The sequence below is a fragment of the Danio aesculapii genome, chromosome 15 (assembly GCF_903798145.1).
Source record: "Danio aesculapii chromosome 15, fDanAes4.1, whole genome shotgun sequence".
Lineage (NCBI taxonomy): Eukaryota > Metazoa > Chordata > Actinopteri > Cypriniformes > Danionidae > Danio > Danio aesculapii.
Window position 1 is genome coordinate 12,874,776 of NC_079449.1, and position 15,563 is coordinate 12,890,338.

Sequence of the window (15,563 nt, forward strand, 5' to 3'; positions counted from 1 at the left end):
AAAAAGTAGGTAGAAACATGCTACCCATCAGATTGAGCAACCAGTGTAAATTTTGGTGTGGAGTGGTGTGGTATGAGGCTTATATCATCCTCAACCCACTCAAATCCTGAACACAAATCTCAGAACCATTCGAATTGTCGGTAGCATAATCTGATGGGTAGTATAAAATGTCAGAACATGTACACCACTGATTTCTCTTGCAGGTCAGGATTGAATAATAGAGATAACTGTTTATAATGTAATGGTTTTACCATTTTTAATAAACACCATTTTTCTGTATTTGTTTTTATTACAATTGTATTATAATGTATTATTCCATTAACTGCTTTTTATTTGTGCTGAAAATGATCTTACATGAAAATTAAGATAACTGTGCAAACATAAACCGCATTTACAATAACTTTATGCTTAATAGTCACATTAATGTGTGTTTGAATGTTCTGCTATAGTTAGCCATTATTAGTGCTAATGTAAATTTACATTGTGCATCACGTTTAGTCAATAAAACACCTCCACAAAGAATCCACCTGTTTACTCAAACAAAACTCCTCAAGAAGCCTCCACTTTCCTTAATCCTCACCTCCTCATGGTGCAATTAGATGTAATTGTAATAAGTCATCAATTACTGGTGTCTTTAGCCATGTCAAAAACAACTTACACAAAAGGTTTCATGACCCATTAAAATGTTTCTACACAATGGAAAATATCATCTTGGCATTAATTATTTGATAAGCGTAAAAGTTCCAAAAATGATAGATGTTGAGTACCTGGAAATCCTGGGGAACCATCCCGACCCTGGAAACCTTTTGGTCCCCGAAAACCAACTGCACCAACTGGTCCAAAGATCCCTGGTATTCCAACCACACCCGTTACACCAGGTATGCCCAATCCAGGTAGTCCAGTTTCACCTTGTGGCCCTTTCAAACCTGGCAAACCTAAAGACAATATCCAGTGTATGCCACAGTGGCCTTTATTGAGGGGATTCGTCCTACTATGCATGATGTCCTGCTGCTATGGTATCTTCATTACATTTTACCATCAATTTATTTCATTTAAAATTTTTACCAAGTATCTAAAAATGTCAAATTTACATACCAGGGGGTCCATCTGCTCCTCTGATCCCCGAGAGACCTTCATCCCCTTTGGCCCCTGATATACAGCATCCTGGAACACCAGCCACTCCAGGAAAACCATCAAAACCCTGCAGACCTGGATGGACAGATTTTATGTAAAAGATGGACAGATATTTAGGTATAAAATCATCTTTATTTAAAGGTATAAAATCATCTTTATTTCTATAACACATTTTTAAAAAGTAGATTGTGTCAAAAATGTTTAACATTGATAAAGTTCTAGTACATTAAAACTGCTTCATTTCAGTTTAATTCAGTTTAGTCCAGTGGACTGCAAATGTCACTGCTGAAATCCAAAACGCTGAAGAACAACTCCACCAATGCACAGCTCTACAAGACCCAGCTAAGCAAGCTAGAGACTTACAGTGGTGAGGAACAAACTTAGTAAATTGACTGAAGAAGGGGGAAAAAACTTGCAATGACTGTATGCATACTTTGGTGTGTATGTATAGTTGTGTATATTTGCATATTCCTGAGGGAAGGATTATGCTTGAGTAATAAAGTGCATTAACAAAGATTCCACCAACCAAATTGTCCAGGTGGTCCATCCTGTCCTTTTTGACCTCGACATCCAGAAAATCCAGGGGGACCAGAGATTCCTGGTGGACCAAGGCACCCTTCATCTCCTGGCAGACCTTCTCTACCCTTGGGCCCTGGGCAGCCAAATGCTATTTCACCCTGAGGGATGGGTTTTAATAAATTCAATTTCATTAAACTGGGTTCATTGTATAATTTGAATGCTGAAAGATGGAAACTTTGATACACATATTGCTACAAAGCTCTGCCATTATTTAATGTAACCAACGATGGGTGTCACCACACTGACCTTTGGGCCAGGCATTCCTGGTGGCCCTGGAGGTCCAGGACGGCCTATACTTCCATAACCAGGTGAACCTTGCCTCCCTTTCACACCCTTATCACCTACAACAATTAAAAGAAATTGAAATCAGACTGAGGTGTCATCATATGACATCATTTAATAAGAATTATTTACAAATTTAAATAAAGTGTAAAACCAAATAATTAAATTAGTAGAATTAGTTGTTTCATTTGTTGGTTATTTACTTATTGCACTTGCATGCGTTTCTTAACCACCTTTTGGACCAGTAAGTCCAGTATCTCCTGGTGTTGAGAGTCCTTTCTGTCCTTTAAACCCACACAATCCTGGGAATCCTTGAACCCCAGCACAACCTTCATTACCTAATACACACATTAAAACCATTATACATTTTCCTCCTAGTCTGCTTGTACATCTTAAAAGTCTTTTATCCTCACTGTTTACCTGGAGGTCCTGGTAGACCAGGTGAACCAGGCAGTCCAGGCTCGCCTGGGTCTCCAAGTATTGTTTGTACTGGTCCTGGAGATCCTTTTTCACCTGCAGGATGCAAATGTAATATTTGAGTCTATTTCTGATTCATGTCACTAGTAGTTACATGTTAGCGTTTTGCTGAATTTGCAAGGCTTTTGTCATATTTGGCACAAACACCATTTTATTAGCATTTCCATTCATCATATGTAGGATTTAACAATTTATCGCCTAGCTATAGTATTAGGCTACACTGTTTCTATGTATAGTAAACTACAGAAAAACATCCTATATTTTAACATACACTGCATTAATTCATACCTGGATCTCCAAGATTTCCTTGCCGGCCCACCACACCCGAATTTCCTTTTTCTCCAGGTGCCCCTGGTGACCCAATCCCCATTGACCCTTGACTGCCCATTGGACCTGTGCTACCTTGTTCCCCACCAACACCTGGATATCCTTGATCGCCTTTAGAAGCTAAAGCATTCTAAAAAACAAATTAGTTTCAAGTCAGTTTCAAGTTCACTTAAAATACAAATATGTTACTTTAATGCTGAATATACAAATTTAGACAGGTGATATTTCAGTTATCTCAAAGGATATGGTTCCAAGTTCTTACTGGCTTTCCTTTTTCTCCCGGTGGCCCTTTGAAGCCAGGGATGCCTGGTAAACCATCTTGTCCACTTAACCCCAATAGTCCTACTGCACCAGTGTCTCCTTTAAAGCCCTTTTCCCCAATCTCATATTTCATCCCCATTTCTCCCTTGGGGCCTGAAGGCCCTGGAAAACCTGTAAGACCTGAGAAACCCTGTGAAAACATTTGAATTCTTCAGTCATAATAAATCATCATCATAATAAATCAATCAGAAATCAACACATTCAACTATCATTGTGAACAATATTAAAATATCAACTGAACAATCTGGACAAATGATTGCTTTTATTGAGGATGATCACAGTGTCAGTATGTAGATAAACTGACCGGAGGACCAGCTGGACCAAGTGAACCTTTCAAGCCTCTGGATCCTTTATTACCTTGAACTCCTACAGCACCTGGAGAAATTATTTATTAATGTTAATAAATCTGATGCCTCAAAGCCAAGCCTCAAAAATTTAAATTAAAAATTATCAATTAGATGGGAACTGAAAGTGTGGAAATGTTATTATTAAATAACAAAAATGATCAATAAATATATACAGTACAAACTTATGCAATAAATTACTAACTTTGGCTGATAACATTATTGCCATAATACTGATCCTGATTTGTTTGAATTTTTCAAATGTTAAATCCACTTTCAGTTAGATTTCAAAATAGAGACATGTGATATTAAGATGAGTATTAAAGGTAATTAGATTAAATGGAAGACAAATGGTGGATGCAAGGATATTGCAAGGCATTTTTCTAGGGTGTTCTTTACGTTTCTGGCCAACTTGATGATTACTGTACTTGGTTTAACAAGTTTGGAACTGGACCAACTTCACTGGGTTCTGAACTGGACTAATGGATACATTATTAATATATTTCTAATTTTCCAGTGATTTATAAATGTGCTCCACCTAAACTGAAAAGGTTGCTATGAATTGCTCTGGCCAACTTAATGATGACTTTACCTGGTTTGCCGGGTTCGCCTGAATCCCCAGGTGGTCCTGGAGGTCCAGGATCAGCAGCAGAAGCAGCACATAGCCTGCACAGATCTCCTTGCTCTCCTTAAATGTGTTAAAATGACAAATAATAGAATTTTGTAATTAGCAAGATGTATTCAAAAATCTTCTACATAGTAGGTGTGTGCCTTTGGGTAAGTTCAACAACCTCCAGAAAGCTTTAAATTGTGTTCTGATTGGGCGTTTTTTCACCGGGGTTTTACACTCACTTGGTCTGTGTGAGTATCAAAAAACAATGGTGTTTGAGGTTCACAGTATGGCCATTTCCATATACTGATCCCTTATTGTTTGACTATGGCTAAGTATACACAGATTTTCTTAATAGGGTATCTTTAAATAAATAAAGCTTAACTTGAGTTTAATTTTACAACTAAACCAGGAATATTCATTTTAACAAACTCTGTTAGAAAGCTGAATCTCACCTTGTTTCCCAGGATCCCCACGCAGACCCTCAGGGCCTATTAGGCCTTTGTCACCCTTGAGTCCTTTAAGTCCCAAGCGGCTTATGACATCTGGGGATGTGGAAAAGGTGCACAAACAGACATGCCACTGAGACATGCATATACCAAAATTTGCTGCAACAAGCTTTGTTAATAAAATATTTTGAATAGTCCTGGATAGTCCTACTTGAAGGTCCTGGAGTTCCAGGATCACCAGGGGGTCCTTGTTCCCCTCGTTGGCCATCACGTCCTTTGGGTCCTCTAATGTCAGGTGCAGGCTCTCCTTTATCCCCTTTCAAACCTTTAAACCCTGGTAGACCTGGTTCTCCATTAGGTCCTTGTATGGGGGTCCCTAACATATTTTAACATAAAAGGAAGTTAACATTTGTTTGTACGTGTGGGAAACAATCTGCATAATTACAGATATTGCACATAATTTACCTGGAAGTCCTTGATATCCAGGAAAACCATTAAAACCTTTTATAAAAAGAGCATTTTTGTTAAATTCTTTGACTCAGTTTTGTTTGTGCATGAATGTTAGTAATTGATTTGTTACTAACCTTCACTGCCTCGTAAACCAAGAAGTCCTGGTGGCCCAGGATCCCCTTTTTGGCCTTTGATCTCTGTATTTATTACAATGAACTAAAATACAGATCAAATGTTAGCAACACAAAAATGTTCATTCCTCATTATGATTTAAGTGAAATTAAACATCAGGAGATGCACTTTCATAACTGAATGTAACGCTACCTCTCCAGGGGTGCCAGGGGGGCCGAGGTTACCCTTCTGACCCTAGAAATACACACAAAGAAACAGATGAATACATCAAATATGGGCCAGATTTACTAAGAGCTTGCTCCAGCACAAACTGTGTGAAACAGCACTGTTGTTATTGACACATGCACAGGGGTAGTGCTAAAAAAATCCATTGACACTGCTATTTTTGCACCTGACCTTATTCAATAAGCATTTGAAGGAGTTTTCTGGTCAGAAGCAAATTTTATGGGAGGTTTTTTAAATTAAGCATGCATCTGTGATTTACTAATGTTTGACTAATGTATTTACTAATGTTTGTTAAAATGTCCAACTTTTTTTCACAGCTTCCCAACTAAAGTGACACAGCAGCCTAAATAGATACCTTTTCTCCTTCTATGCCTGTATCTCCAGGATATCCTTTATCTCCCTTCCCTCCCTGAAAGAATAAAATAGGAAAGTCAGTCTACAAATTACTCTCATCTATCATATCATAATACATATATAGGTTACTTTAAAACATTCTGGCATTCACACTAAAAATCCTAGTTGAAAAAGTACATACCTTAGAGCCCAACTCTCCTTGCAGACCCTCTTTTCCAGGTTTACCCTGAAAATCATTAAAAATGAACAACATTTGATAAAAAAAAACAAAAAAACTATATAATTCAAATAATAACTGAAATGTATGGCTATTAAGTTTTATTCTTAAATGAATGGATGAATATCCCTTGCAAACATTATATTATCTCTCCCTATATTGTTTGTCATTAATAAAATATGACATACAGTTAAAGTCAGAATTAGCCCCCCTGTTTAATTTTTTCCCAATTTCTGTTTAACGGAGAGAATATTTTTTCAACACATTTCTAAACATAATAGTTTAATAACTCATCTCTAATAACTGATTTATTTTATCTTTGCCATGATGACAGTACATAATATTTGACTAGATATTTTTCAAGACACTTCTATACAGCTTAAAGTGACATTTAAAGGCTTAACTAGATTTATTAGGTTAACTAGGCAGGTTAGGGTAATTAGGCAAGTTATTGTATAACGATGGTTTGTTCTGGAGACTATCAAAAAAAAAAAAAAGCTTAAAGGGGCTAATAATTTTGTCCTTAAAATGGTGTTTAAGAAATTAAAAACTGCTTTTATTCTAGCTGAAATAAAACAAATAAGACTTTCTCCAGAAGAAAAAATATTATCAGACATACTGTGAAAATTTCCTTGCTCTTAAACATCATTTGGGAAAAATTTTAAAAAGAAAATAATAATAATAATTCTGACCTCATATACATATAAAATTTATAAAATACTAATAAAGTATAACTGTAGGAAAAGTAAAAAATCTCTTATTATATTTACCAGACCCCCAGGGTCTCCTCTTTCCCCCTTCTCCCCCTTAGGACCGGGACGACCACGTAGACCCTACAAAAGACAGAAGAGGGCCATTGTAAATAATTGTGTTTGATTTATTTTTATTTAATGAGTGAGTGTCAAACAAATACTCACAGTTAGTCCGGGGTTCCCTCTGTCTCCAGAATCCCCAGTGTCACCCTGAAACCAAAATTATATTAAATAATCATTTATTCATTTAGATTACAGCATCCGACAGAACAAACTGAAATCAATCAATAAATAAGAAGATAAATAAAGATAACAATATATGTCTTTTAAAAAAAACAGTTATGTTACCTTAGGCTCCTTTGGACCTGATGCAAATAACTTTATGCCTTTTTGTCCAGGTATACCAGGGGGTCCCATCTCCCCCTATAAAAGAGTTACACAAACAAATTTAAAGACATAGAAATATAAAATAAAAATAAAGTATTAAAAAAAGATCAACCTTTTGACCTCTGGGTCCAGGTATTCCCATGCTTCGACCTTCTTTACCCTGCAGGTAACAAAAAAGTTAGATTGACGCACATACATACTAATACTGGCCTATCAAATCAAAACTAACCTTCTCTCCTGGAAATCCAGAAATGCCTTGTGGTCCCTAAATGCATTATTAGTTGCATCAGTATCACAATAATGTAAAAACAATGTTCATCTTGATAAACAATAAAATGAGCAACTTACAGGGTTACCTTTAGGCCCCTCTGGTCCAATATGTCCTTGAACACCTGGCAACCCAGGTGGACCCTGTAGAATTATACAGAATACAACTAAATAAATGATATAAGTCATGCATAAAAAAAATGCATTCACGTTTATAATTCTCTTACTGGATCTCCATCTTTGCCTTGATGACCCGTAAGTCCCATCATTTGTTCAGCAGCGGCGATAAAAATGGTCTCCCCCTAAAACAGCAGTAATCAATGGTTGCCCTACAATTATCATTTATGCACTTTCAATTTGAAAACTTTTTTAAAAGCGCTAATAGAATAAAACATACCTTAAGTCCTTGGATTCCTGGCCGTCCCTGTATAAAATAACAACAAAAGTTTGTGGTTAGAAATAGTTGAAAGTTAAAAAACAGTTAAAAAATATCCTGTTATGGTTTTTAAGGCTTAAGAACAATATATGGAAAGTGACAAAGTCACTCCAAAACAGATTTATTCTCTATATCAGTGTTTTCTACTGGGAACATTAATCCCCTGATATCCCAAATTGACATAAATCCTACCCAAGGCATGACCTAAAGAGACAAGGCCTGATCGAGTTAATTTGCAGTATGTTTTCTTTCTGTTCAAGAGACACTGTTTCTTAGGTCTAATACACAGGTGTCAAAGTCAGTTCCTGGAGGCCCTGAGCTCGGCACAGTTTAGTTCCAACCCTAATCAAACACACCTGATCAAACTAATTGAGTGTTTCAGGCTTGTTTGAAACCTACAGGTAAGTGTGTTGAAGCAGGGTTGAAACTAAACTTTGCAGGGCTGCGGCCCTCCAGGAGCTGGCTTTGACACCTGTGGTCTAATACAAGGGGTGTCCGAACTCGATCCTCGAGGGCCGGTGTTCTGCATAGCTCCAACTTCCTTCAACACACCTCCCTGAAAGTTTCCAGTATACCTAGAAAAAGATTGATTAGCTGGTTCAGATGTGTTTAATTGGGGTTGGAAGTAAAATATGCAGGACAGCAGCGCTTCAGGACCAAGTTTGAGAACCCCTGGTCTAATATGATGATGCTCGTTTTATTAAGTTGCCCAAATGTTTAGGTTGATAGACATTATGAGAGGTTTTTGTTTGCGTGAGCCTATATGACAGTTGGTCCTAAAGAGTACTTAGTTTAATACACATGCAACACACTATCTGTATTTTGGTTAGAAAGCTGTATATCAGGAGTTAAAACTGACAAGACTTTGAAACACATGCCGATGTTTTGTTTGTTATTGCTGGAGTAACCGAGGCAAAGGCTGTAAAGGCTCTGCGTTGTTCTGGAAAAGGTGGGGAGCAGCAGTAAATTTGCAGTTAAAGAGAAACATGAAAATAGTCAAAATGTACCATATAAAGAGTTCAGATGCAAAAACCTCTAAATGCCGTCTGAAATTTCCCTAAAAAATGAACATTTATCTCAGCCTCCTTTGTTTATGTTGAGATATTTAGAGAGATAAGGAAGATATTTTGTTGAGATAAGGACTTACTCTTTGCCATAAAAGTGATTTTACTGAACATACACACAAGAGCCTGATAAAAATGCTCATTTTAGAGCAAAAAGTCAGACGGCATTTAAAATGATCAGGGATCGCCAAAGCGGAATGATCCACCAATTACTCTGGCATATGTTTTATGGACTTCCAGCCTAACATATAATTTTTTTTAAATATTTTTAATTTATTTGCATTTTTGACTATATTAGGATAGGATGGCTTTAAACAGGAAGTGAAGTTGGTGAAAGAACAGGGGGATGGGATCAGGAAAGAGGCATGAGCCAGGACTCGAATCACGGCATACTCCTTACAAGGCTATTAATAGCGACAAAAGATAACACTGCAAAATATGTGTTTCTTACTTAAATTGTTTGTCTGGTTTCTAGTCCAAATATCAAAAGTTTTTAAATCAGGAAGCATTTTCTAGACAAGCAAAAAATATTGTCTTGTTTTTTAGAAATAATATGCCAAACTTAAGTGAGTTTTTCCTTAAAACAAGCAAAATAATCTGCCAATGGGGTAATAAAAATAATCTTGTTTTTCCTGTTGACATAACATCATTTTTCTATCCTTATTGTCAGATTGTTCTGCTTATTTAAAAAAAAAAAATCTCACTTAAATTTGCATTACTTCTTAAAGACACATTATTTCTTTAAACAATACAATATGTTTTGACTCTCTAAAAAATGCTTCTTGTCATGATCACCAGCAATCCAGGCTTGCCGATCGCTGTTAAACATTCACTTTCACCCGGACTACAATCCTGTCACCATATGTACTACAACTCCCATCATGCACCTCACACACATCTGTTCCGGTTCTCCTTTGATTATACACACACAACTGGGAGCTGCTCAAGGACTGATTACTTAGACTATATAGACTGCTCACTTTGTCACAGACATTGCTGAGTCTTGTTGGTTTATACCCTGTAACTTAATGAAGTGCTTTCCTTGTTTAGTCTCTCCATGTTTTACCCCTGTCTTGTTCCCTTGTTTACGTTGTCTGCCGCCTGTATCGACCTTTTGTCTGTGACCTGATTACACTTCTGGATTGTCCTCAAGCTTCTGTTTGTTCCCATTGACCATTGCCTGTCCGACTACTCTGAATAAAGCTGCATGTGGATCCTCTCTCTTTTGTCACCTGATTTCCCTGTGGTTACATTTCTTGATTTAAGAATTTTTAGATGTCTGAACTAGAAACAAGACAAAGAAATCTAAGAAAAGCATTTTTTTGCATTGAACGTACCTAAAAAATATTGAAATTTGCAATTTAATAACTGTATGGCAAATAAAAAAAAGTGTAAAATTTGTTTATGCCACATTATTTAATCATTTGTTTGTCAATTTCATAGATTTAAATTGATCATTGGTAAGTATTGTATCAGTGTATATTCCTTCTGACCTTGTATATTTATCATCTGAATTGACTTTCAATTTCATTCACACTCATATTCCGAACTCACCTGGCTGCCAGGACGCCCCATTGGCCCAATTAAACCTGGAGGACCAGGCTCACCCTAGAAGAAAAGCAATGTCATTCTGAGATCTTTAGTATAATATAGTAATACATATACACTGATGTTTACTGACATAATTACTGATTCTCCATGCATTCTGCATTACCTTTGTTCCATTGCATCCTGGGAGACCAGGAGGCCCCCTTGGTCCCTGAATCCCAGGAAGCCCCTGAAAGAGAAAAACACGATGTTCACAAGAGTTTCTGTCAAACCACATATCATCAAGTTATGGTGTTCAAGGTATCAATAAAAAAGTACTGAAAAAAATACCGGTAGTCCTGGAGGGCCAAAGAATCCAGGAGTCCCTGTAATTCCCTTATTAAACGAGAACAAGAAAGAGATTGGCTTGTGTTCAGTTATACTTCAAGTGTCACTGGAAATATATGAACACACTCACACACACCGTACCCTAGAACCTTTACGTCCCGGGATGCCTGGTATACCCATAAAACCCTGTGCGGTAAAACAAAATGACATAGTTATGTATCAACATAGATTAATCCATCCTCTAATGAGAAATCTGTTAAATGTCACAAATAATATAAACTAGTGCATATATTATGTACTGTATATTGACACGAACACACACTCATTTTATTAGGTATACCTGTCCAACTGCTTGCTAATGCAAATTTCTAATTGGGCAATCACATTGCAGCATCTCAATAACATTTAGGCATGTAGACATGGTCAAGACGATCTACTGCAGTTTAAACCAAGCATCAGAATGAGGAAGAAAGGTGAATTAAGTGACTTTGAGTGTAGCATGGTTGTTGGTGCCATATTTCTAGTATTTCTGCTGATCTACATTTTCATGCACAACCATCTCTAGTGTTTACAGAGAATAGTCCAAAAAAGAGAAAAGGTCAGAGACGTCAGAGGAGAATGGCCAGACTGGTTCAAGCTGATAGAAAGGCAACAGTAACTCAAATAACCACTTGTTACAACCAAGGTCTACAGAAGAGCATCTCTGAATGCACAACACGTCCAACCTTGAGGCAGATTGGCTACAGCAGCAGAAGACCACACCAGGTGCCACTCCTAACAGCTAAGAACAGGAAACTGAGGCTTCAATTCACACAGGCTCACCAAAATTGGACAATAGAAGAATGGAAAAACGTTGCTTGATCTGATGAGTCTCGATTTCTGCTGCCACATTCGCATGGTAGGGTCAGAATTTGGCATCAACAACATGAAATCATGGATCCATCATGCCTTGTATCAATGGTTCAGGCTGGTGGTGCTGGTGTAATGGTGTGGGGCATATTTTCTTAGCACACTCTGGGCCCATTAGTATCAATTGAACATCGTGTCAATGCCACAGCCTACCTGAGTATTGTTGCTGACCATGACCTTATGATATGACCACAGTGTACCCATCTTCTGATAGCTACTTCCAGCAGGATAATGCGCCATGTCATAAAGCATGAATCATCTCAGACTGGTTTCTTGAACATGACAATGAGTTCACTGTACTCAAATGGCCTCCACATTCACCAGATCTCAATCCAATAGAGCACCTTTGGGATATGGTGAAACGATAGATTCGCATCATGGATGTGCAGCCGACAAATCTGCAGCAACTGTGTGATGCAATGTCAATATGGACCAAAATCTCTGAGGACTATTTCCAGTACCTTGTTGAATTTATGCTATGAACGATTAATGCAGTTCTGATGGCAAAAGTGGGTCCAACCCGGTACTAGTAAGGTGTACCTAATAAAGTGGCTGGTGAGTGTATATACTCAATGTAAAAATATGTCAAGACAATTGAATTCATGAAGCAAATTTTACAATGGACTGCCTAACTCAAGAATATGGCAATAAAAATGTGGTAAAGATCCTCATTTAGGAGTTTAAGTAACATAAAATTGTGCCATAAACTATTTTTTAAAAAATTATATAAGGGATTATATAGAAATAGCAACAAAACCTCATTGCAATTGATAACTTTTGAATAGTTAAATAGGTTTTAAATGGTTTTAATGTTTTTTATTGATGTAATAATGGCTAATTTGTTTAAGGGCGTAGTCACACTATGTACAGTTGCCTTGAACTGGGCCGAAGCACGCTTGTCCCCCCTCCCGTCTCCCGTGACGGCCCGCACTCACATCAGAGCACTCACACTTCTCAAACGATCCGGGAAACGGGCCTAGGCATGGTTCGGATAGCATAGTGTGAGTATGTGTACCTAAATGTGTACATTCGCTTTCATATACTCATACTAATCCACCAATGAGGGAAAGGTTTGGGGGACATGCCTCCATTTAAAAATCATACCTTTTTTTGTACAAATTATAATGAATTAGCCACCTTTCCACTAATACATAAAATACTTATCTTATGAGATCAGGTTGGAAATAGAGGACTCTACTAAGAATATATGTGAGAATTCCTTATATATTATATAATTCTGATTAATTCTTAGGCTCGTAACGCAGCCATGTGCAAACGTACCTTCAGGCCAGGAAATCCAGGAGGGCCTTCCTTTCCTTGATGCCCCTGAACTCCAACATCACCAACCAAACCAGGAGAACCCTTCTCACCCTGAGACAAAAACAGATAAATAAAGTGCAGCTTTTTCAGCATGAGCCATTCAGAAGACTGCTAATAAGAACACACCATTAGGAGATCAGATGTCATCAGAAAATGTTACTATTTTGGTGACAGAATGTGTATGACTGGAATCATATAAAGACATAGCGTATGGGTAAAAACAAGCAAGAAAGAAACCTGGTAAACATATGTCAATTATATGAGTAAGCACATCATCTAAAACAGTGTTTCTCAACCACGTTCCAGGAGGACCACCAGCATTGCATGTCTTGAATGTCTCCTTTGTCAGTCACACCCATTACAGGTCTTTCAGTCTCTAATGAGCTGAAGATCTCAATCCGGTGTGTTTGGTTAAGGAGACATGGAAAATGTGCAGAGCTGGTGGTGCTCCAGGAACGTGGTTGAGAAACACTGATCTAAAACATACACAAGTTTAGTTTATACACATTAAGGTCTGCCCCGCTCACATCAAGAAAGTTGATGATAACTACAACTAAAATAGCATCTAAACGCATTACATTATATTATTCTGTTTATTACAAGTCTGTCATCTGGATTCAGATCAGTTGTCGATGATTTTAAAAGTGATTCTATAATATTGTTCCTCTTTTGCAGTTTGATGCAAAGTGCAGAATAAAATGTCAGAATAACATTTGAAGCACACTTTGAAGTCCACTAACAGCTAAAATGGAATGCAACACACCTAATATCGCTGGGTTACAGACAATTGATTTGTGTTAGGACAATATGAAGGAATTAAGTTAAATTATTAGTTTTTACAAATTTAAGTTGATTGAACATAAAACAATTATGTTGTTAAAAAAACTGAAAAATTTGTTGTTTCAGCCCATTTTAAATCACATTTAAATGTCATTTTATTTGAGTGTTGCAAACTGGTATTGTCTTATTATATTATTTTTATATTTATGTATCGCAATACCATTAATACCATCTTACGATACTATACCAGCTGAAGTGTCATGAAACCAAATAGTATTGCGATACTGTACTTCATTACTCAAATTATAAATAAAATTGTTAGACATACTATATTTTACATGCTATAATGCTTTAATTTAATTCAGAATTCCCTTATTTTCATGTCACTTCACCTAAAATGTATTCATTCTTTTTGTTTATTTTGTAGATAACTGTCCAACAAAAAATACATTAAAATAAAGATACAAATTATACCAAATGAAAATTGTTACATTTTTCCAATTACATGAGGTGGTCAAAAATAGTTTCAGTGTTTCCTGTTGCACAGGCAACAATCCAAAGTAATTCAAAATTTCAATTGTTGTGGTTGTTGTAGCTACTACATCATATTGACTGCAACAAACCGATTTAGGTGACCGTTTGAAACGTCAGAAAACATCAGAAAACCTGCAACCTTAAATGGCTCCACAGACTATTAAAATAAAATGGTGTATTGTTGCAAAAACGTGACTTTTCCACATGCAACATTATGTATTGTAGATAGACCGTTAATGACGATACTACTGTTTACAAACTACAGTGGCACCACCAGTATTGTGGAGTGATAGTATCGCGATACTACCATAGTACCGGTAAACCATGCAACCCTAACTCCTAGTCATTTCCACTGAAAAAAATTATTAATTGGATTTACTACATTTTTTAAAATGATAAAAATAAGCCCATATAAATTGATTGCATCCAGTTACCTTTCAGTAACATATTACTTTGATTGTCCCTATTGCACATTTTGTTGACTAAATTTGCATTGCAACTACATGCCAATTACTTCTCATTTGAGTATTAGTAGACTGTCTGCTTAACATCTGCTGGTACTGCTCCTTCAACAGACATTTAACTGACTATAAGAAACTTTTCAAGTACATGTCAACTTACACTAACCATAACCCAACAGTCTACTTATGATCTAATGAGAATTAGCTGGCATGTAGATGCAATTTAACTTAAATTCAACAAAATGCATGAAAGGGATTATTAAAATAAAGTGATACAAAAAATGATTAAATCCAATGAATAATTTTTTTCAGTGTATAGGTAAATGAATCAAAAGTTCCAAAACAATTGCAGAAAACAGCACACTTCTACAATGCAGAATAAAGCAAATACATTAGGATTAAAAAAATATGCAGCGCTCTTAGCCATTTAAAAATAAAAGAATGACTGTCCTGCTTTGATAAGAGAGAAGTACTGAGTTTTTTTATGTTATTTCAAAGTTAACTGGGTCAACTTGCAGGATGAATTCTGATGCAAATAGAACAAGATTCTTTGAAACATCCATCAACATCACACAAAAACACTTTTAGAAAGGAAAAAAAAACCTTTATCTAATCCCATGTAAAATCCATTATACAGACTAGCTTTTATTAGGATGAATATACCATGACAGGTATGCCAAACACATGTCTATATAGAGAAGCAGAACACAGATTCTTTCACAGGTTGACACATACAGAGGAGCAGAAGCGTGACTTATATTGCTGATAAGTGTTCTGTAGCTTTGGCCATCAATAGTGTAGCACAGTTTATCTGATACAGACACCTGGGTGGCCAATGCATCTGTCACCTCACATAGAAACAGCCACGAGGCCACCC

At 36.7% G+C, this 15,563-nt stretch overlaps 1 protein-coding gene across 1 annotated transcript in view; it reads right to left on the reverse strand.

Annotated features, from left to right (window-relative positions):
- col4a3 (collagen, type IV, alpha 3) overlaps window positions 1–15,563 on the reverse strand; it is a 49,196-nt gene that overhangs the window by 12,023 nt on the left and 21,610 nt on the right. The window contains exons 3-32 of the mRNA XM_056474099.1: window positions 12,873–12,962; window positions 10,824–10,868; window positions 10,686–10,730; window positions 10,522–10,584; window positions 10,362–10,415; window positions 7,705–7,731; window positions 7,535–7,609; window positions 7,389–7,451; window positions 7,270–7,305; window positions 7,153–7,200; window positions 7,002–7,076; window positions 6,819–6,863; window positions 6,672–6,734; window positions 5,866–5,910; window positions 5,686–5,739; window positions 5,298–5,339; window positions 5,108–5,189; window positions 4,989–5,024; window positions 4,735–4,899; window positions 4,530–4,619; window positions 4,057–4,152; window positions 3,425–3,495; window positions 3,062–3,250; window positions 2,761–2,929; window positions 2,416–2,508; window positions 2,229–2,333; window positions 1,960–2,054; window positions 1,661–1,811; window positions 1,096–1,209; window positions 768–935 (exon numbers count right to left, since the gene is read on the reverse strand). Coding sequence (XP_056330074.1) covers window positions 768–935; window positions 1,096–1,209; window positions 1,661–1,811; window positions 1,960–2,054; window positions 2,229–2,333; window positions 2,416–2,508; window positions 2,761–2,929; window positions 3,062–3,250; window positions 3,425–3,495; window positions 4,057–4,152; window positions 4,530–4,619; window positions 4,735–4,899; window positions 4,989–5,024; window positions 5,108–5,189; window positions 5,298–5,339; window positions 5,686–5,739; window positions 5,866–5,910; window positions 6,672–6,734; window positions 6,819–6,863; window positions 7,002–7,076; window positions 7,153–7,200; window positions 7,270–7,305; window positions 7,389–7,451; window positions 7,535–7,609; window positions 7,705–7,731; window positions 10,362–10,415; window positions 10,522–10,584; window positions 10,686–10,730; window positions 10,824–10,868; window positions 12,873–12,962 — 2,494 coding nt within the window. The remainder of the gene's footprint in view (window positions 1–767; window positions 936–1,095; window positions 1,210–1,660; window positions 1,812–1,959; window positions 2,055–2,228; window positions 2,334–2,415; window positions 2,509–2,760; window positions 2,930–3,061; window positions 3,251–3,424; window positions 3,496–4,056; window positions 4,153–4,529; window positions 4,620–4,734; window positions 4,900–4,988; window positions 5,025–5,107; window positions 5,190–5,297; window positions 5,340–5,685; window positions 5,740–5,865; window positions 5,911–6,671; window positions 6,735–6,818; window positions 6,864–7,001; window positions 7,077–7,152; window positions 7,201–7,269; window positions 7,306–7,388; window positions 7,452–7,534; window positions 7,610–7,704; window positions 7,732–10,361; window positions 10,416–10,521; window positions 10,585–10,685; window positions 10,731–10,823; window positions 10,869–12,872; window positions 12,963–15,563) is intronic.